This window comes from Empidonax traillii, unplaced genomic scaffold (genome assembly GCF_003031625.1).
Source record: "Empidonax traillii isolate 1590-97213 ecotype Southwest subspecies unplaced genomic scaffold, ASM303162v1 scaffold6:size4315531, whole genome shotgun sequence".
NCBI lineage: Eukaryota > Metazoa > Chordata > Aves > Passeriformes > Tyrannidae > Empidonax > Empidonax traillii.
This window is the reverse complement of record NW_020955199.1, coordinates 3,170,039-3,192,544: the sequence shown is the minus strand read 5'-3', so window position 1 is coordinate 3,192,544 and position 22,506 is coordinate 3,170,039. Positions and strand designations below refer to the sequence as shown.

The 22,506-nt window shown below is 40.6% G+C and overlaps 1 protein-coding gene and 1 long non-coding RNA gene across 3 annotated transcripts in view; both read right to left on the bottom strand.

Annotated features, from left to right (window-relative positions):
- Positions 1-5,959: 5,959 nt before the first annotated feature.
- ATP6AP1L (ATPase H+ transporting accessory protein 1 like) lies at positions 5,960-19,755 on the bottom strand. 2 transcript variants are annotated; one of them, XR_003570938.1, is made up of 8 exons: positions 19,598-19,755; positions 14,933-14,973; positions 14,084-14,145; positions 12,417-12,658; positions 10,000-10,050; positions 8,866-9,109; positions 7,276-7,672; positions 5,960-6,808 (listed from the first exon to the last, which is right to left on the bottom strand). XR_003570938.1 is itself a non-coding variant. In XM_027881163.1 (7 exons), the coding sequence occupies exons 1-7, from the start codon at positions 19,690-19,692 to the stop codon at positions 7,370-7,372; spliced, it is 1,038 nt and encodes a 345-aa protein (XP_027736964.1). In that variant the 5' UTR covers positions 19,693-19,755; the 3' UTR covers positions 5,960-7,369. The 2 variants fall into 2 exon arrangements, 1 of the variants encoding a protein (XP_027736964.1); XM_027881163.1 differs by having other exon boundaries at positions 5,960-7,672.
- A 13-nt stretch (positions 19,756-19,768) lies between these two features.
- Positions 19,769-22,506, bottom strand: part of LOC114056177 — a 5,205-nt gene continuing 2,467 nt past the window's right edge. The window contains exons 2-3 of the long non-coding RNA XR_003570942.1: positions 21,850-21,902; positions 19,769-19,891 (exon numbers count right to left, since the gene is read on the bottom strand). This is a non-coding gene — a long non-coding RNA (uncharacterized LOC114056177). The remainder of the gene's footprint in view (positions 19,892-21,849; positions 21,903-22,506) is intronic.

Sequence of the window (22,506 nt, the reverse complement as noted above, 5' to 3'; positions counted from 1 at the left end):
AGGCAGATGCCAATCTTTCTGAGTGACAGTCAGGAGGGGAAGAACATATGGCAAGAAACCAAGCTGAATGAGGGAAGATAAGAAGTGAGATGAGCAGAGAGAAAAAAATGTAGCTTCCCAGCAAAAACGGAGTGAGAGACTCCTCTCCCTGGGGGAGGGCACAGGACCCCTCAAGGTACCGCAGGGCACAGACTGCCGGGGCCACCACAGGTGTTACCTAATCCCAGATCCCCTTTTTTCCACCACTGGGACACAGACCACTGCTCTGACCACTCACGCCAACTCCAAAGCCCACTGGAGAGATCTCCACTTTTCCAGTGTTTCTGTCAGATTCTTCTATTTTAAATGAGTACCTGGCCAGAACTGGTAAGAATTAATAAGGCAAAGCAGCATATGCAGCACTTAAAGTTGTTTACATGCCAGCTGAGAGTCTGTCTCAACAGACCAGAGTGTTAAGCACAGCCAAGCAAAGCCTCTTTATAAGGCAGTATACATTTTGTTGTTTGGGCTTTTTTCTAAAAACAAATGCATCAAAGGCAGTCACAATTGCCGTGACAGAGGAAAAGTCTGGGACTCATGGAAAAAGGCAGGAATGGGTTGGCAGTAGGTTTTACCTGGGCGGAAAATGAAGGGGTCTTTAGCCTCACCACCAGACAAGGCTGATGTGCGAAAACAAACATTTTAAAATAAAATCCTATTAACCACAAGAAGCCACTGCAAGTATGGATGAATGCTGCACCTACAAGATAGGCTGAAAACACATAACTGCTCAGATTCCTTCATGGATTTCTGTTCCATTGTGCTGGACTATAAGACTAGTAATAAGTTCATCTCCTGATTAAATACTTGAAAGCTGCCTATTTTTTTCCAGAGGTGTTGCTTCAGATAATCAAGAGAGGCTGAGGATGTTTTCAAGCATTTTCTTTTGTCAGTTTCTTGATCCATCAGAAGAGAGAAACTGTTTTGCTTCTGTGGCAAGTCTCTTATTTGTCTCCTTTAAAGTGTCTATGTTCAGAGTTAAGGAAAAAAAGCAAAATGAAAATGTCCTGAAAATTTTAATAAAATAAATTTCTTATTAATAAAAATTATAAATAAATCATTTAATATAAATTAGAAAGTGGTGGTGTGTCTGAATTGCCAATGCTAATTTCAGCAGCAATTTCGTTAGCTTGTAAATAAACTTTAGAGCAGTGTTATAGTGAGAACACAATTGCGGTCAGAGAATATGATATTTTACCAGATGCACCCTCCACTCAAGGAATGGATATTTTCTGGAAACCTTGAAGAACACCCTAGAAAATCTATACTGTATATCAGCAGGTGGTTTTAAAGAAATTATTAACAGTTTATTTGGTTCTAGGATCCTCTGAAGAGCAGCTAATACTAAAAAACCTACTCCTTATTTCTTCACACTCTCAGAATTGACCAGTCCTGTTGTCCTGGGCTGAAAGGAGCACAGCTGACTAGGTTTTCACAAGACATGTTAAAATGTCGTGGGTGTGCGCATTGTTAGTGTCTCTATTAGACTGGTTACTCTCTAAATAAGCTTAAAATAATAAGTCTTAATTTCTACCAGTAATTCTACTACAAAACTGGCACTATTAGGTTGGAGCTAAGAGCCATCAGCAACAGATGAGGAGTTTTGTTCTCCATAACTCTTCACAGAGTTACTACCTGCATTTCCTTTGAAATTCCCAGTGTGTTCTGGAAGAAATGAAACTTCACTAATTCAGAACAATTCAGACATTAGGACTCTTAATGGACCACAAAAAAAGGAAAAAAGAAAAACTGCATTTACTCACTTCAGTGTTTCAAAGGATAAAAGAAAAACTATTGAGATCCCAGCTTCAAGACCAGATCCTGCACATCTTGCACGCAAAATGAGAATTCCCGCTGAAACATCTTAGCAGTCAGCCAAAGAAACAGACCCGAATATGTATTCAGGCACTACTGGAGTACAATGCCACAGCTACTTCCACACCAGCTTCTACCAGGGATTTATGTAAATTATTAAGCAGATTTTCAGGAGAACTGAAGACTTCCTGATCACCTCAATTACATGAAGAATCTGCCTACATGAATAATTTCCCCTCAGTGGTGACCCATTAATCTCTCCTGTAATATAAATGTGTAATTCTGAACCTTCTTAATTTTCACTGTGGAGTTTTGCAGAATTTAGGAGCCTTCAGGGCACATCCTGGGGACAACAGTCTCAAGAAACTTTGGCAGAGCATCAGTTTTCTATGAGTGTGTTTATATAAACCATTTCAAACCCTTAAAAATTCCCAGCTGGCACTGCAGGCAACAGCCCCAGTATCAAAGAGATCCAGAACATGAACTGTAGGATTTCAGACTCTTCCATTTCAAACAGATTTGAAATAGATGAACATCAATATTGAGGATGTGCTTATTTGGGAATAGGTTTAAGGATTTCCATAAAATTCTTTTTGACAATGAGGGGCAGGACTTGTCATGACTCCACACTCCATTTCACAGGCCAAGATTTCAGACTGGTTGAATGTGGGATTTTTCAAGGAGTGAAGACAAAACTGTCTTTCTTCCTTTGGCTTCACATTTCTGAAGTCAGGGGTGTAACTGGGACAGAGCTTTTCAGTCCCTTGAAGAGCCTTGATTAATATTTTGTGACAGAAGACTACAGCTGGGAGTGAAAAACCTGCTCTTCGTTGATAAAACACTGAAAATTCAAGTTCTGTGCCCTTTACACTGAAAAGACCAGCTTTAGCCAGAAGAAAACAATGAGAAATCATGTCCAGGGCTGGAAATAGTTTTTATTTGTTTCTTTGGTTGGGGGGGGGGTGGGGGGGGTGGGTAGGCAGGGATGTTTCTTATTTTTTGGTTTTTTTTCTGGTGAGGGAAGACTGTTAATAAATTCCTTCCATTGCGACACATAGAAATGGCAGAAAAGCTGTAGACTGGCTTCTGGACACCTGAGAGGCAACTCAATAGCCTAAGAGGCATCATGAGACCAAATGAAAATTGTTGCTGCTCTTTCTGTAGCCCTGGTCCATCCACCTCAGCTTTAAGCCAAAGGCAGGAGCGAGGAAGGTAAAGGTCTGCAATGACCAATTAGCTTGTGTTAATATGCAAGAGTTCAGTAGGATGCATTGAAGAAAAAAAAAAAATCATTTATTTGGAAAACTTCCCCTTTGAGTTTCCAGAAATCAATATTCCTTTACATTCCCAAGCAGCAGCACTTATCTGCAAACAAGCAAAGCAATTATTTTCAATAACCAATTCAAATCTTTAGGTAGCCAGCACAGGGCAGGCTGATATACCAAAATCAAAAAAGTGACCCAGAAAAAGCACTCAGAACTAGGCAGATGCAAAATGTTCAGGAGGGCTGTTCCAAAATTTGCAGGGATTGAAACTCTTTGTCAGGCTTCAAACACAGTATGAGTTATGAGTAAATTTACACACCACTGACTCAGAAGAAACAAATTACATTTCCTGATACATGATGTCAGCTTGAAGGAATAAAAGTGCAAAAATGTATATACAAGGTTTAGCAGTTTCTTCTGATTTCTCTCAGGTTGTGTCCTGTAACATCAAAAAAGGCCTGTATTTTTACATCAAACAAAGGGATGATCTAGGAACCAACAACTCAGATTTAAGATCTACCATACACCAGTTAAATGCAATGTCACAAGGGTTACTGGAAGTGGAGAACAATTCAAGGGATTATCAATAACAGGGAAGAACAGACCCACCCTGGTAAATGCTTTCTGAGCTCCTGGGGACAGTTTCTGAAATGGAATGTTGCATCCAGCCTTTTAGAAATCAACAATTAAAAAGAAAATCAACAACAGAACTACCAGGGTTGCTACAAGAAGAATCAGTATTTCAAGAAGGGGAGGGAAACACCTCAATTTATAAAACTTGAAGGAAAGAAATAAACTTATTTCTCCTGGCTCCCTGGAATTCAGTGTTACTTACCAGCAAGTGGACTCATGGTTTTTGTCCCTATATCCACAGTGGCCTTGGCTCTGATCTTTCCTTGTGAGTATTTAATCAATGCTATGCCAAAAGTCCACCACTTCAGTTCAAACAGCAGTCCTTAATGCCTGAAAATCCAACTCACTGTTGATGTAAAGTTACCAATATTGGGGTGAGGGGCAATTATAAAAAATTTTAACAACAGCAGCTGAAATGTATGAGAAATAAATGTATTTGTTTGTTCAATTCGTTGTTTTCACAGTGAGAGCTTCATAATAGTCTGTAAAATTTTTCCTGTTTCAGTGAAACTGAGATTCTTCCCTCTGAGTTCAAGTGGGAGTGGATGGGGCCCTGAATTTGAAACATGGAATCAGTTTTGAAGAAATGTTATAAGGATTTTGTTCAGATGAACACATATATGTTGAAAATGTTGCTGTGGTGTCATGCAGAAATGAAATAATGCAGCATGTGGACCATGTAAAAAAAGCTTATCTTTTATTAATGAGTCTGTTAGTACTAATGTAGCTTATTTCTGCAGCACACAAATAATTTTAATTTGAATTTTCTTCTTTCAGGACCAGGGCAATGGAATGCTCCTGTTGCTCCAAAAAGTGCATTCGATAAGGATTGCTTGGCTCACAGGAAACACAGCTCACTGGAAATGCACACATTTTTGTCTTTTTCAACCATGGGTGCTTGCCTTTATACATGGCACAAGGAGACAGAAACTGCAGTTATGATGATGTTTTTTTCTTCTGGTGCTTTTTCCACTAATGCACCATTAACTCTTTATAAGGCTCACCATTCCAGTCCTATGATGAGCACTGTACTTCCTGTCTAATTCAATTAGTGTGTTTATCCTTTCAGACTCTTGCTGGCACCTGAGTAGAATTTTGATGATATAGGGGATACCTGGGGGAGTACAGACACCTTCCACTGCCATGCAGGACTGCAACACTAAAAGTCACAAGAGAGAGAACTACTATCTGCGCACATCTCCCCAGTAGATCCTGGGGATAATACCAGTTGTGTCATGGTTTAAGAGAAGCTGATAAAAGGAAACAAAATTTATTTTTCTTGGCAATTTTTTTTTATTTTTACCTCTCCTTTTCATTTTTTGCATTCTATTTTATTCTAAAGTTTGCCTTGCAAATCAGCAGGTATAAATTCCTATCTCTTGCTCAGGTGCTGAAAGGGCCACACACGTCATTAAATTCTTCACCAAAAAAACTTGAACTGTTACACCCTGGAGGTTTGCAGTGATGAGTCTCTCAAGCACAAATCCAGCAGATATTCACCCTCAAAGCCAAGGAAACACAGTTGGGTTGGAAAAGGACATGAGTATTGAGGGATATGACTTCAGGGAATCTCTCGTATTCCAAACCTCAAAGTTGTAAGAACCTCTTACAGCAACAGGGTTGATTTTGCCCATTTAAAACACGCAAGAAAATGACAGGTAAGAATTATCCTGATAGCACATCAGACAGTAACCAGAAGGATAAATGACCTCTGTGGGAGGAAGAAGTGCCTTTGTATCCCAGAGAACACGATGTTCAGGAAGCGCTGCTGTGCCTGGCTCAGCAGGGTGAGCATTTCACACCACTGACTGACAGTCATTTTGACAGTCAGGCTGCCACTGGCTGGTGTCAGGTTTTAATTTCACAACCCCCAGGCACAACAGCACTACTCTCCAGATCATGGGGAGCATCACCTATTTAGCACTGGCATCCTGAACTCTCTCTAACATCTGCCAACATCTGTCCCCATCAGGTGCAAGGGGAGGACATCAAGCTGGAGAGTGTTTTCCCACTCACCAGGGAATACCCTCGTTTTGATTTGCACCTTCTCATGTTAACCTCACTCAGGTTCCCAGGCATTCATGGTTTCGCTTGTTTTCTTTATGAAACAGATGAAAGTTTGGCAGCAGCTGGCCACATGCAGCTGTGGCAAGTCCTTGAAAGGTTCTCTCTTACTTCTGGTTATGGATCAAAGATGGGGAGTTTTTTCATTCTGAAATCATTCCTAAATCAACCAGCTGCTTTGGGTTCCACCTGTGTGCCACTGCTGATGGCTCAGCAATATTTAATTGGTACCTTTCACCTTCATGATGCATCTTCAGCATCTCTTGTTGAGAATCTCCAGAATCTCTGTTTCAAACTGCATAAACTTCAGCATAACAAACCAAGAAATATTCACAAATGCCTACCTAATAACTAGGAGATCTTTGGACACCTCTCAAGATGTTTAAAGACCATTGCAGTATAATTTACAAAGATTAAAAACAACTAATTAGTTCTATTATCTAAAATAAAGCAGGCATAAAACATGCCTGCTAAATCTGTATTAGTAGAAGATTTTCTAACATGCTGGTGTTTGTATTACTTATACCCTAAAAGCACTATAGTTGGTATGTTACTGTGCTCTTCCTTGCTAGAAATCAGGGCCCAGTTATGGCTAATTTGGAGTTCCCAAACTTTGCTTCTAAAGGAAGAAAGGACAAGTTTGAGGACTGCAGTGTCCTGAATGCTCAAAAGGAGCACTGAAAATCATATCATAGTATCTTTTTCACTGCTAAGGAGCTTCTACCACTTCGCTTACACAGATTTTATTATAGCACTGGCTACCCCCATTCAGGTAAAATTCCCAAGGGAGAGTGATGGGATTTGATAGAAAAGAAATTAACCCTGAATTAGAGGGTACAATGCTCATAATCCCTCTTTTGGCGTGCAGTTGAGCCAGGAAGTTAGGGGTAAGCCTTTGACCAGATGTCAGGTGCTCTTCCAGTAGATCCTCAGAGTAAGCCTCCAGCTTAGACACAAGGAAGTATCAGGATGCTGCTGTACTGGATCCATGACTGTGGATAAAAAAACAGCTTACGTGGCTCTGAAGACTCCAAAGTAGGAAAAGGAGTTTATGAGGACAAAGAGGAGGGGACGCAACTTGAAAAATAAAAAGAAAGCACATCCTGAGAAATAAATTTATGATATTTTGCCAAGACACAGAGGAAATATAAAATGAGGAAATATCTTGCCTTCTGAAAGACAAGCAAAGAGATTTATATCTATACCTAACTATATATATATAGTATCTTTATTTGATTTCAGAGTATTCATTTTTGATTCTCTCTTCAAGACATTGTAAGCAGGATGAAAAGCTATGCATTTTGGCTTTTTCCTACAGGAATAAAGTCCCATAACATGAATCTCTTAGTCTAACATGAATATCTTATTCACAATGGAATTTTTTTTATCTCAACTTGCTTCCCAAGGCGTCTTCGAGATGATGATCGATCAATAAACGGTTGAACAGTCTGTTACTTACTTTTCCTTTCATTATCTGGTGAAAGACCTGTACCAACTACACACAACAGTGCCAGTAGAATAAAATACCTCTTCTTTCACTGAGATGCACATTGCTAAATATAGATTTTACCAAACTGCTTGTTTCTAAGTTCATAGGACTCACTCCCACTGTTTCTCAGTGGCTCCTTCTCATCTCCCATGTCGTTGTCTTTCATCTGTGCAAAATAGGCAGGAGAAGCTTTGCACTCATAGTGCCTGTCAAGGGATTTGAGGTGGATCAGCATGTGAAGGGCATAGGCAAGGACCAGCAGCAAGATCAGGGACATGACCAGCCCCATCAGAATTGCTGGAGAGAAGAAGGATGCACAGTCCTTTGCATAGGCAAAACGTCCTTCCTGGATGTTAAAACCTTGGATCTACAAGGAGAACAAGAGAGCTCATGTTAAATGAGGTACCTGTGTTCCATTACTTTGCTCATGATGGCAATAAGAATTTCTAATTTAATACCTCCACATTGCAAATTTGTACCTCCCTGTGCTGGCTCAGAGTTAATCCAGGTCAGTCTTCTAGAAACCACCAGCTATTCTAATCCCCTCCGCTCTGCTGCCCAAAGGATTTGTAGCTGTGTTTGAAACAAAATCTTCTCTTGATGGCTCACAATGTTTAATTGGTGCCTTTCACCTTAATGGTGTATTTCCAGCATCACTTGTTGAGGGTCTCCAGAGTCTCTATTTCAAACTGCATAAATCTCAATCAGGAAATATTTTCAACAACAAACCAGGAAATATTTTTAAATGCCTACCCTTGAATTAGGTTTTTCTCACCAGATTCATGTGTGTAGTATTTGACAGCAAAACAGCTACACTACAGGAATCTGCATCCAACTGTGGAAAACACCAAGTTTTACTTGTGGCTTCAGCTCTAATATGAAGTTTACCACACTGGCATTCAGAGTATTGTGCCCGTTCCATTAAATCAGCCCATGGGCATTTATCATATGGTGAGAAAAAGGGGACCAGCTTTCCTTCTCAATTCCTTTTCAGCTCTTCATGTCCTTTACATACCTTCATGACTTAGGTATGTAAAAGCAAGATGCTCTAGTCCAGCCATCTGAGACTCCCTCATTGCCAAACACAGAAAACTTGGCACTTTCAGAAGATTATTAATCTCATCCTAAAATAAAGACTTAAGACGAGTCAGAGGAATTATCCACTAGCTTTAGAGGCAGGCTGAGGTGACTATAATAAGGCCACAGGGTTAAAATTCCTAGGCATCAAAAGTTAAGTGAGATGAATTCTGTACCTGGTGTCTGATGCTGTTATTGATGCTGTGTTTAGTCGCTCTGCTCAGAAAGATGCAACACTGGAAGTTAAATTCTTCCCCTACACTAAAGGGAACACAGCAGAAGACTATAGAAAATCTATATTGCCCTTAATTTCCTTTGACAGGAAGGTAAAGAAAATAATTCAAGTCCTCATTTCAATTTTGTGTTCCACGGAAATCCCACAGACTGTACATAGAAGGTCATTATATTTCCTTGGCAGCAAAAGGCCAAAACTTCCCATCAATCTACCTACAGGTTCCCTTGAGCCTAATTCCATGATGTTACCTGGAAATCAATAAAAGTGACTTCCCAGAGCTGTGAGAGGTCATTTTCAGAGCTGGGAATGAGGAGAGCATCGTATCTCTGCAGGCTGCTCACGTGGTCACAGTGGTATGAGTAAGTTGCTGGTGCGTGGATTCGGGTCACATTGAACGTCGCCTGCACTGAGTGGTTGTAGAGCAGCTGCAGCCTGTGCAGGCTGAACCAGTTCTGAACAGACAGCTGGTAATAGCTGGTGGTCAGCAATAACCTGGAAACATCGTGTGGGGAGAGAGGTGAGTAGGAAGACAAGTCAAAGTGTTCCACCTGTTGAATTCGCACATTGAACACTCTTAGGAGACTCCCTGGTATCACCAGTTTATATCAGTGTGAGCTCTAGATCCTTCCACAGAGTCTGGAAAGTGAGGAAGAGCTTTACATGGAGGTGGCAGAGCCCTCGAACAGCTGCCCAGGGAGAGTGTGGAGTCTGCCTCTCTGGATACGTTCCAGACCCATCTGAACATGTTCCTGTGCTCCAAGTGACCCTGCCAAGGCAGAGAGTTGGAGCAGGTGATCTCCAGAGGTCCCTTCCAACCCTAAAAATTCTGTGTTTTGAGGTTGTTCATTGTTGCAGCTGAAGGAGTTTGCTCCTTGCTACTTGATCTCCCACACAGTAAGAGGATTTTGAGGGATTTTTCCTAAATGGCTGAGCAAAATATATTTAACACTGGTATTGTACTTCCATCCAAGGTATGGGAAGTTAATTACCATGAAACGCTGTTTTTTTCTGTCACCAAGAAGCAAACACCAAGCAAGTCAAAGTTTGATGCCTGAACAGCCCACACTATCAGTTCTTGACATAAAATTCCCAAGAAAAATGTAGTAAATCAGCAAAGTTTAGCTAAAATCTCCAACATAGGAAGAGTCTATACAAAACAGATGACCCAAACTTTTCCCATTAATAGAAAAGTCAACAAAGGAGAAAAAATGCCTTAAAACAAGGCAGGCAAATGATAGGCATACTGAATGCAGGTGTCTCAATTATGCAATCAACAGTTTCTATCACATTATTTTTGCTTTAAAAAAATTCACTTTAATCCTACAAGTAACTGCATAACAATGTATATTCTCTGGTTGGGTTTTTTTGCCGTATAAACTTACCTGATAACTAGTCCCTTTAGATTGCCAATGTCCCCAAACTTCAGAGAAAGCCTAGGTCAAAAAGCAAGTTATATCAGGCTAGGAAAAAAATTCAGAAATCTTCAGAGATTAAAGTAGCACTAAAGATTAAACTCAGTTATACCTGGAGCCTTTTGCTCAGTATACTCTTAAAGCTAGTAAGAAAAAAAACCTGGAAGGATTAAATTTTCCTCCAGTGAAATCTACTAGTTTGCCTGCAGTTTGAAATGAGGTCTAAACTGTCCAGAAAGAGTAGAAATGCATGTTTAACTTCCAGCACAATTAAATCCCATTGCTTTCCACATCAGTTGACAACCAGGTTCAGTAGATCTCTATTCTCCTTTTCAAGCCATATCATCTCAGTCAAGTATCACCTCTGTATGTCATCAGAAAGTGTAAACACACACATTATTCTCATCTTTTTAAATATCAGTGCATAAAAAATGTAGATGTCACTGGAGTTCAAATTCCACACATATACATCATTAGAGCCACATAAGTACCCTGACTGTGAGGTCACCTGCAGTGAGCATGGGCATCTGAACTTTGCTAAATTAACCTATCAGCTTAATTAATGCACATTAATTAATACATAACTAAGTGGAATATATTGTTTTATCACTTAATACTAATATTTTACATCTTGAAACCTGCACAGAGATTCTTGCTGTCCACATAAGACAGAAACAAAACACAGTGAAAAAATACAGCATCTGAAAGACTTCCAAAATTTAAGCTGAAGAATATATTTTAAAAAAAACCAACCAACCAAAACAAAACATCACACAAAATAAAACAAAAAAAAGCCCAAAACAAATAGACAAAAAAAATCCCTAAACAGCTAGCCCTATGATTTCATAGAAAATCTAGACTTCAAGACTTCTTGTACCTTGACTAACACTGGTCCAATAAACTAGGACACTGAATCCAGACTATCCCTCCCTTTATTGAAAAGGGAAATCATAATAGTTGAGGATTAGCCACAGGCAAATACGGCATTCAACTAAGAAAAAAATGCAGGTTGGATTATTATACGCCGATAGCAAATGAATATATGTTTGGTGTCTAATATTTGTTCCTGGCACTGGCTACTTTGCACTGATTACACAGCATACACCAGCCTGAAAGACAAGAGAGTCTTAACAATGAAGGCTGGAGAAGGGAGAATTCTGAGGAATTTTTTCTGATGTAAAAAAACTGAGCAATTCACCATGTGAGGGCTCCGCCATCAGCTGGTTTAATTTAGGCTGGTCCGTCCTTAAAACTGAGATTACAGAGCAACATTCAAGCAAGTTTTCCCCTTTCTTCTCTGTCACCAGCATTGTTTTAGTCACAGACCCAAAACACAAGAGAATCATACATTATTTTTCTCCCACATAGAGTTAGGGCAAGTCCTAATTTCTTAGAAATCTGTATTTACAAAATGAAGCCTCTATAGTAGTAAGACTACAGAGGTACCTGTGACAGACAGGTAGACAGAGTAACCTGCTTCTCTAACAGTCTCCAAATAGCAGCTCCAGAAGGAGTTTGCAGACCACAAAAAAACATTGTCCTTCTGATTTTCCAGGTCTTATGAACAACTATAAAACTATTCTTTGTGTTCTGAAACCCTTAATTTTGCATTCTATTACATTGCAAAAATTACTAATCAGAGCAAGATTATTTCCAAATTGTAGACCAGAAATGAGGACAGAAGGTTTATTACTTTTTATTTCTAAAATAACTTTCTTCCATTCTCTACCTCTCTTTGACAGGTAGAGAGTAGGGAGAACTAATGCATTAGTTCACATGCTGATGATATAATATTCAGACTGCCCTCGCTGAACATTATGATACTACAGGCAAAGTCCTAGTTTCTTTTTCAATTTTACTTTTAGTTTTCTGGCATTTCTCAGCAAAATGTCTGTGCATCTTGGGTTATCCTTTGCAGCTGTGTTATCAGAAAGAGGTAATACTTTCTGTGGAAACATATTTAGGTGTGCAGGTGAAATCTGTATAGGATTAAATACAGACCCACATCCTGTACAGTACTGTTGGCACACCTCCTGTGAAGAGGTAAGTAGTCACACACAGCCCAAAGCCCCTATATTCAGCATAGAACCCATTCTTCAGCCTCCCAAGCAATTGTCTAAAACAGCTGGAAACCAAGCAGATCAGCAGCTGGAGCCTCAAAGGCCCTAAGAGCAAAGTTGGCCAGCCCTAAGGAGTGACCACACCGCTGCAACAGCGTGTGTGCCCCATGAAAAGCTGGATTCAAAGGATATAACCCCTGCTGTCACAATGGCAGAACATTTAGGAAAGAGCCCTGGGGCTCTGCAAGGTCAGTTTTCCTTCAGTATGTACTTCCTAGACTTGTTATCCAGCACCAGCTCCACTGACATAGCAGAATTCCACCTTACATTGCACTGTCTTCACTGCAGTTCGAGTCTCCAACATCCACCGTTGCATGGACACCAAATGTCTTCTCTGTCAAGTCCAGCTGAGTGTGGTTTTCAAGCCTGATCATGATCCTCTTGGCCCAGAAGAGGATGCAGGGGATGCCATTGACCATGACGTTGAGTGGGTTGTGGTGGCTGTGGGAGAACTGCCTCCAGAATGCTCCTTCCCACTGCCCTTCCCTGCTGAAGTTGTGACTGACAACCTGGGGAACCACACAAAAGATGGCTATCAGAAGGTGTGCATTTCAGGATTTGCTCTTCATCCTACCAGAATAAATGATGTTGCGTATCTGCGACACCTGGAAGAATTACTTCAATACACTGAAAAGGACTCAGCTTGGGCCAAGGACACAGCCTACCATGCTGAAGGCACATTTAGGAGCGGTCTAGGTGAAAGAAATGTCCAAGTTTACACCTGCCTGCAGGTAGTTTGGCTCCTAATGGCTTTAAAATCAGGAAAATACCTACTGCAAAACAGGATGGCTTAAGTGTGGATCCCTGCCTTTACAAAATCAGTTGCAGGGTTAAAACCTGGGGACTGCAGCATCCACGTCATCTGGAAAGATTAGAGAAATGTTACCCCTTCTAAGCCAAATTTCATAGCGAAAAGACAATTTGGCTGTCAGGCAATATAATTTGAGACAGTGACTTAGAGCTCTGCAAGGACTTAAAAATTTAACTGCCATTTCCAGATTTCAAACTCAAATTTCCAGACACCAGCTCTGCCCCACTTATGCACATCCTATTGGAATAGGGTAACACACACAGTGTCTGCATGGCTGGCTTTTCCACATCATATGATTTAGCAAGTTCAAATCAAAAACAAGAGAGGTTTCTGAGTCCCAGTCATAAACAGCATCTTACCAGGCTCCAAAAGGGACACAGTTAAGCCACAAAGCTTTGTCTTGGCTTAAAGAGATTTTTTTTTTTTTCTGCTGTTCAGATTAGCAAATCATGTCTCTCAGCTCAGACCCTGAAAGATCACTTTTGATACTGGACCTTATACACATGGCAAAAGGGTGCTTTAGAATTAAAATTAGTAAGTACTGACAGCAACAAGCCCAAAGCAAATCAAGATCGTGGGGAGAAGATGTGGTAAGTGACTATGACTGTGATCATATAAATGATAAGGCTGTCTTCTCATAAGTACAGATGAAGGAGATTTAATCAACATTTTACTTACGTCAGAGTGCATCACTTTTGGTGAGCTTCTTTTGGTAACGGAGCCTCTTATGGTCAGTTTTTGACAAGATCTACAGCCTGGTCTCAGGAAAAACTCTCACTGAAAATATGAGGTTTTGCTACAGCTGTTCATTTAGTACCAAATGATATAAGTACAAGACTGGCCACAGCAGCCAAATGTCCCTGTATGGACTAGGGACATAAGGATTTGGTTCTTTCAGAAAGACCCTGTGCCCAAACCCATGACAGGTCAGCACCAGCAACAGCACCTGAAGTCTCACCTCACTCCTCAAAAAAGCAGAGGACACCTGGTACAGCAGGCCATATCACAACGGTATAGACAGTTTTGTTGGCTGTTTCTAGTAAACAATGTAAAAAGAGTTTAATTCAGCAATGTAAATTAAAAGATCTAAATATGCTATGAAAAGACTCTACAGATCCATTACCTGTGCAATTGCCACTTGACTGACATTCACTTCTGGCCTCATGCCACCTTGGTAATGTTGACCTGCAGAAGAAAGAGTGTTATCAGCATTATTAGTATACTATAAACACCCAGTCATTTACAAAGGCATAATTTTTGCACGTTCTTATGCAAACAACAATTATCCCTGCACAAAATGTGTATGTATGAATGATTCTATCTTGGAAAATACCTGACTTATTCCAAATATTGTCTTCAATATTTGTTTTCTAGTTTACCTTACTTGTTCAAAACTGGTTCCTCTTCTTCTCACTGAACATCTGGGAGGAACTCCAGTGTCCCAGAATTACAGGATTCAGTCCATATCTGTATTTATTCATCGCAAACACAGCAAAAGCTGCTTGTTTTCCTCGTACAGCAAACTGTCATCAAAGGGTGTGTGTTGAATTGCATGACAAAAGCATCTTAACTGTGAGTAGGAACTTCTTTCCATGCACCACCAGAGACAGGAAGATGTGACAAACAACCTGATGGCCCAACTGCTTGCCAGGAGGGAAAAGTTTCACGACAACAGGTCGTTTCATAGACATTCTCAAAGCTCTATCCTTCAAACACTTAATACTGTTTTCATTTGGTTAAAAAGTGAATGCTTTTGTCTTCCCCATTCTCACTGCATCTGAGTTGGACAGCAAATTATTTTTTTAAAACAGACAAATCCTTAAAATGGTGTTTTTTAATGGGGGATATGCTTTAACAAAACATATGTCAGAAGAGTCACTAATGCCTGCAGAAGCAACATCTGGGAATAAAACCTTTTACAGCCACACTAACAGAACCAGTATCCAGGGGTTCAGCCCACTGAAGGCCTTACCATTTCTCTCCAGAGAATCTTGATCTGAGAATTCATGTGAACTAGAAAAGAGGAGAAAAATACTTATTTTACACCATCTGGATTTAAAATCTGCATCAAGTTTACTGGGGACAACATCTGTTACTACTTTGTTCCATAAAACATTCAAAATGTAACTCAGGTACTTGGCTTGGTAATATCACAGGAACAAGGCAAATTAATCCAAACCTGCTAAACCCAGGCTAAAAATGCCTAATTTTCAGAGATTCCTTGGGTGGATCAGCCCTGACAGGTTTTCCCTGCCCAAAAGGCTCCAAAAGGCTTTACCCTTACCAAAAGGCTTCTCTCTTGTCCTGTTCCACAGGACATCCAGGACATCAGTTCTAGATTAGAGACAGAATCAGTTCCAGCCCACAAGCAGAGGAACACAAGGACCCTGCCATACCCTTGTTCCGCAGTGAGGATCAGAAGAAACATGTTTAATTCCCTCAGGATAGATCAATTGCAGTGGGCTAACATGTCTTAAGCCCAGAATTACAGCCATTTGAAGATAGTTCCTGAATGGTTCCAAGCCATACCATATCCCATAGAAGTCAGCTGCAAGGCAGAGTGTGGGTAAAGTACATCTCAAATGTCAACTACCAGGCTCATGAAATTTTCAGCATTTGATGTTCTTCTTAGTGTAAATCTCCAGCTGGTAGGGCCAGACCTGCCCCAGAGCCACTAAACATGGAAATACATTTCCATCTTCTTCCCTTGCCTTGTTTCTTACTCCTTTTCCAACCCACCCCAGGAGCAAAGTTCTTGAAAATATATACACTAAGACCAGCATATAAGGACTAGGAATAAGTCTAGCTTTCAGTATTTATGAGCAAATTGCACTGTAAAGTATTGGAATTGTAAAGTCAAGACTTGGCATTCCTGGGGAGTCCTTGTACAGCTGGGTGAAACCACTCCCCGCCTGACTCTGGACAGGGGGATCTGTGTTACCCACTAGCAGGAGTGATTCCAACCTAATTTCCATCATACCATCCTTAATGGCGGATAAATATGAGTCCAAACAACATGGGATGGCACAGAGACTACCCTGCTTTCTGTCAAGTTGGAAGAACCTTATAAAGACCTTATGCTAAAAAATATCTCTGTGGGTGACACTGTTTAAAATTATTCTAGCACGTTTATTTACAGTTTTATTCATTCAACTTTCAGAGTGGGTCCCCCTTTCTCCCACTGCCCTTTGGGTGACAAGGTTAGTGCTGGAAGCAGTTCTTCAAGATGCTGGAAGCTGCCCATGCTAACAGCTTTCAGAGATGGTTGGAAATACCAGATTTTGACACACAGGTAATAAAAGATGTGACCACAATGGACCAAACCTTGTTTTCTTGCTCAGACAAAACTCTCTCTTAGGTTGTTTTACGATTAGGAACATTTTTGTAATCTGATGCATCCCTTTTTGTCTTTTCTAGTCTTTCTTCATGACAGATTGTGCCTTCAGGCTGGAAAAGGCAAATGTGGGGGAATTTTTTGCATGGTAAGAGCTACAAAAACAAGGCACGTCAAAAGGAAACTAATCTAAATTATTTAGTTATACTAACTTTAGTTATATTTACTTTTACCTATGTATATCAAGTTATGCTTAGTTATACTTTTAACTCCTCCCTATATGCACAGGTAAACTCCCATAGCCCACTACTCCAGTTGGGAAATCACAGACTAAAACACTGGAGTGGGAGAAGATTGGTGGCAAATTGTGCAATTCACTTAATTCCTGAACCAGACTCAAAAGGTTTTCATGCTGCTCTGGGAAGAAGAAGGGTTTATTTGGGGGTTGTGATTAAAAAAACCCTGAATAACTCCTGGCTGCTCCACATGCCACAGCCGCTCTGGAAGAGATATCGAGTCTCTGTTTTCAGCATGACGAAACTGAGACACAGATGAATATGCACAGCTGATGAAATATTCATGTTTCCATGAGGAACTGCAGTGCAGAGAGTGACCTGGGAACCACCACGAAGTGCCACAGCATGATAGACACCATCAGGCTGCAAGGGAAGCACCTCCAGCTTGGTCCTCTTGTTAATTACCCTGTTAATTAACAGTTCGTTCCTCCTGCACAATGCATGGATCTCTGTTAGGGGAAGGAAGTCCATTATCCCCCATCACTGGGGCACAGCCAGTTTGTGGCTGGCAGAGCCAAGAATCTAGGCAAGCCCAGGCTGCTGTTGATGTTATGGGGTCTGTCAGTTGCCTCTGACAACCACAGCCCCGAGGTGTCATGGTTTTGTGATCCGTGACAGGGATGGGTGGCTGCCCATGTCGATCATGACGTCACAACAGCTTTCCCAAGCAAAAGGCAAGCTGGGGAATCAGAGGCAATCCCTGGCACCCAAAGCCCTTTCATCCTCAGCTGGAGCATGTTTCACAGAACAGTAGTATTGAAAGCAAAAAATGTGAAAATTTTTTAAAAATATATATTCCCTTTTAATTATAAAAATGTTCATTACATGTACAAGAGATAGGAAACCAGCTAGCGCTTACTCTCCACTGCAAAACTGACAGCAAACCAATTTTTAGCACACTAAATTAAAGAATAGCCTTTCAAATTTATCATTTTTTTAATCAGACACTCTTACCCTGACACTTCAAATTCAGTTGCTCACAGGGTATATATTTCAATATTTTTCCTTAGCAACTTGTAAATAACTGGCATGTATGTTGTATCTTTAATTTACCATACCAAGTATGTTAGAGGAACCCACATGAAATTGGATTAGCCCTAATACAAAGCACTGGAATGACTAATCACTATGTAAAACCCAATTAAATAAGATTATAAGCACAAAGAAGTGTAAATTCCCTCTTATCAGATGACATTATCCATCTACATAAGATAACCAAGTCTCGCTTGTTTGTCCGAAAAAGCTTATAAAGACTCCAGCTCTTGAGGACTTCCATGTAAAGAGTGCTTTCTCTGCTCAGATGAACCACAGGAATAATCCTGGCATTCAACAGGGGTTGAATGTGGAGGCCACAGGAATTTTTCGTGTCATATTCACTCTTTCCGTCTTCATATTACTGTTCTGATAAACTGCACCAGATGGGAAAATATTCTCCACCTCTACAGAAACAGTATTTGCAGTACTTCAGAGTCATCTCTCTAATACTAATATTGCACAGTGGAAGAATTCCTCACTGGCTGCTGATCTAGTTTCACTTAATTTATGAGCATTTTGTTGGAAAATAACATATGAACATTCAAACACGCTAAAAACAAGTCATGACAAAAGGTGTCAAAGCACCTGGTGGCAATGCACTGGTTGTAGTCCTAGGGACACTTGCCACATAGAATTTCAATGAAGTTATTAACACTATAAACGTGTACACCTGGAACACCAGATTCAGGGAAAGAGATAGTCCCCTCTAAGAAATATCCTGGCAAAAAATGTTACTGAGTTTTAAATGCCTCTGTATAAGTCCTATCAACTAGAAATATCTACAAACCCACACAATTCTTATAGTTTTCTAATGTGTGTTTTGTCACACAGAGACAGATTTACATAACTATTTTACTCATTGCTGGGTTTTGATCTGCAGTTTAATGGATGTCCAACTAGGACTGGACCAGAACAAGATACTTAGGCTTTCATTTTTGATAAAAAAGAACCCAAAATCCTGAGGTCATAGAATCTAGCAAATTAACATTGTGCAGGCACAATCCCACTTCCAGTGAGGAAAAATCCCCATTTAATTCACTGGGATCCAGGTCACAACTTCTGTTAATATTTATTGTAAAAAAGTTCAGGCGATGCTCCTCTGCTTGCTCTCTCTCAGATTCTGGTCTGATTGCAAAAAAAAAAAAAAAGAAAGCAGAATTATGCTAAGAGGAACAGTAAGAGAGCTGAAAACTGGCAGAGGAGAGCAGCAAGTGAGCTATTTAGATGAAAACATATTGTAGTACTTATCGGTAACTGACTACCAGATCTCTTAATACAAGCTTAAGCAAATCACCACATGTCCTTCTTGCCTTAAAATGAACAGATTTTACTGCCAGCTGCAACCTCCATCAGCATATTTGTTCTGTGTGTTACTGGTGACTCTGGGCATGATTCAACTCATACAGCTCAGGTTGTTTTCACTGTCATAATACTTGGCTCTACGAAGTACCTTCTTTCCCCTGCTATGATTTGGGCTTATTATTTATATTTCATTAGAGAGTGAAACATCACTAGTGATAATAAATCCAAATCTCCAGTAATTTTGTAAGTTTAATACTCCTTTGCAATACTGAATTCATGCTTCAAATATCCATTCTACACCAGTAGAATATTTCAGCACCTTACTTTCACATTCTTGCTGTTATTCTATTTATAACTTCATTTTCACACAGACCAGGGAAAGTCAGTGTGAGAGTCATTAAAACGTAATGAAATGTAAGATAGATGCACAGAAACCACTTCTTTTAAAGCCATGTTTATAAAATTGCTTTAAAGTTACATCATTAGCTCACTGTGTACTTCAAAATAATTAATTTCTGTATTAGCCCCAGGTGCTTTCAAACCTGAAAAGAAAATTACAAGCATGTCCTGACACTCCAAACTGCGACTGAATCCACTTCCATAGAGCACAAATGACAGCAATTAAAACCTGGGCTCGCTCAAGTTTGTCACCACACACCCAGTCACTGACCTGTTCCCTGACGTCACAGTCGTTTGCTCCACGGACACCCCGGATCCCACACACAGGAACAGCAGTAGGGACCTCAGGGCAGCGTTTCGTTCCATTGGGAAGGGAGGCAGTGGCTCCACACCCGGCACATCTGCGGCTCTGGTCCAGCTCTGCCGCGTGATGGGGGAGGATCCACCACCAGAGAAATCCTCTGTGTGCTGGGATTTCTCCCCAAGGCAAACACCTGGCACGTTCCAGCTGCCCTGAGAAGAATGAATGAACACACAACCCGGGGAAACTGTGCCGGGATGCGAGCTGCTTGTTAAGGAAAACAAAAAAAACCATACAATCAGATGGGCTCTGAAATCCCTCTGCAGAGCACTCCTCATCTGTACTTAACCCTCACCTCAGAGGAAGGGGACAGTGCTGCCTACAAATAGCTCTGAAACTTCTCCTTCTGTACGATAATCAGAGGAAGAATTACATGTATTTTCAAGACTTACAATACCTTAACCATACAGATGTGAAGGTATTTATTGCAAGCTTTGAAGTCAAATATTTGGAAGCAATTTCCTTTCTTCAGCACTATTTCAGTTTTTGTGTGTGTTCAGCTTTCTGGCTCAGTTGTTTCTACACTCAGAACGACAAAATGGTTTGGGTTGTGAGGACCCTTAAAGATCACCTAATTCCAAAACCTTTAAATATCAGGCAGGACACAGTCATATACCAATCTATAGGTACATACATACCCAGACACCCACTCCTTCCTTGCTACCTCCTGATGTGATCACCAGTGAAGCCTCACTTTGCTAACTAGGAGGTTCTGTCTGTTGCATTCCAGATATTAGAAAAAGATTGGGGCTTTAGCATCACAGCTATTAGGAAGGATTTGCCATCTTAATTCATTTCTCCCTCTGGGATACAGAGGGTATATCCGCTAATCTTAAAAACCTCCCAGCAGCTTGTCCTCAGCAGTACTGCTTCTATCCAATTTAAGGAGGAATAAAGATACTTATGTGAGAATCCTAGATTGAAAAATGGGATGAGGGAATGTGGGATTAAGCAATAACCACTTGAAAATAACCTCCAGATTTTCTGTGAAGCACCAGGAAAGTATGATGCTAAACTCTGAACAATTACTCCAGTAAGGAGACAGGGCTCAAGGAAAATTTCAAGAGGCACAACTGTCACACACTCCTAAAAACTGTGAAGTCACTGATGCCACAGTCCTGATCAATGCCTCAATACTTCTGACTCCTAAATAAGTGAGAGGAAAAATGAACAAAATGAAAAATAATGTCAGTTTGCTCAGAACCAAAGGGGGGATTTGCAAACAACCAAGAAAGCACCTAACACCAAATTGCTAACACAGGTTAAACCAGAATAAATCAGTGAAAATATATTGATTTCCTCACTGTACATTAATACAATGGGTGCTGATAGGAAATCGTTAACCAGCAATATTCTGAAATAATGATAGAAGCAAAGAAGTCTTTTCTTGCCTCTTGACACAATAATAATAATAGCAACAATAATATTAAACATTTGATACTGTTCTTAAAAATGCTCACCACCTCGTCACCCAGCCCAGAGCACTGAGTGCCACATCCTTGGACACCTCCAGGGATGGGTACCCCATCACCTCCCTGGGCAGCCCCTTCCAATGCCTGACCACCCTTTCCAGGATAGAATTCCTCCTGATGTCCAACCTGACCTTCCCTTGGCACGGTCTGAGGTCCTTTCTTCTTGTCCTGTCGCCACAGCTAAGTTTACAGCCTATGAGGTGGGCTAAGGCAGGCTAAAAGTGGCCAGTATTCTACATAAGAGGATTAAACTGCTGTTTGTCACCATTTTTCCCCCCCTCACTTTGCAAGGAGATTTTGCTTCTGATTACTCCTCTGCAAAATTCCTCCTTTGATGATTAGGCAGCAAGGTATCATTTCTTTGTTGTTCATTTAGCACTGAGGCAACTTAGACATTTCCTCCAGCAACAAGGAGCATAGCAGACATTACTTTAAACACTGCTCCTTTTTTTTGAGAGATATCTCTCAGAAAGTGTAATTACAATCACTTCAAAGTCATTATATTCAGTGTGGAGGCTCTTATGAGTGTTGGCTCTTCGGGCACACAAACTCATTTCCAGGGGTTTGTAGTTACCTTCAGCTCACATGTCAGGTCACCATGAGTTGAGCAGCTTTCTATATCAACATGTCTCAAGCAAAGTGTGAGGTATCAGACACCTTACAGGTGTCAGCACTGAATGTATCATTCACCTTTTCAGTCTGAGTCATCGTTGTTCCTCTGGTGCAGATGTATTCACAGAGCACTAACAGTGCGACAGAACCACGGGCAGAAAATTCACCCTAAAACACGGACAAAGCTTTTCTCAGCTCCAACACAATCCTCTCTCTGGGCAACTGATTGGGCCAAAAAGCCTTTCAGCTTTTTTCTGGGATGGGATGCAGGAATTAATCCTTACAGTTCTTTCTGGCTTCCCTGTGAGGGTGGAGAGGCCCTGGCACAAGGTTGCCCAGAGAAGCTGTAGTGCCCCATCCCTGGAAGTGTCCAAGCCCAGGTTGGATGGAGCTTGGAGAAACGTGAGATAATGGAATGTGTCCCTATGCATGGCAGGGGGTGGGGCTGGATGGGTTTTAAGGTCCCTTCCAACCTAAATCATTCTGGGATTCAAATTCCCTTCTACTCCCTGTGCCCTTCACAACATCCCCAAAGGATCTCATCCTAGCTCGAGAAACCTCCATACAGACTCCAGGCCTAACTTCACCTTCAGGGAAGCAGCAGGGGGAAAACCGTGCCAAAAAAAAAAAAAAAAAAAAAAAAAAAAAAAAAAAAAAAAAAAAAAAAAAAAAAAAAAAAAAAAAAAAAAAAAAAAAAAAAAAAAAAAAAAAAAAAAAAAAAAAAAAAAAAAAAAA

Bases quoted from the DNA above. Each gene is read 5' to 3' on its own strand.
- ATP6AP1L (XM_027881163.1), bottom strand. From the start codon at position 19,692: ATGGAACGAAACGCTGCCCTGAGGTCCCTACTGCTGTTCCTGTGTGTG. The intron at 14,974-19,597 runs GTCAGTGACTGG...CCTCTTTTCTAG, and splicing joins ACTGTGACGTCAGGGAACAG to TTCACATGAATTCTCAGATC. The intron at 12,659-14,083 runs GTAATGGATCTG...GTGGTTCCCCAG, and splicing joins GTCAAGTGGCAATTGCACAG to GTTGTCAGTCACAACTTCAG.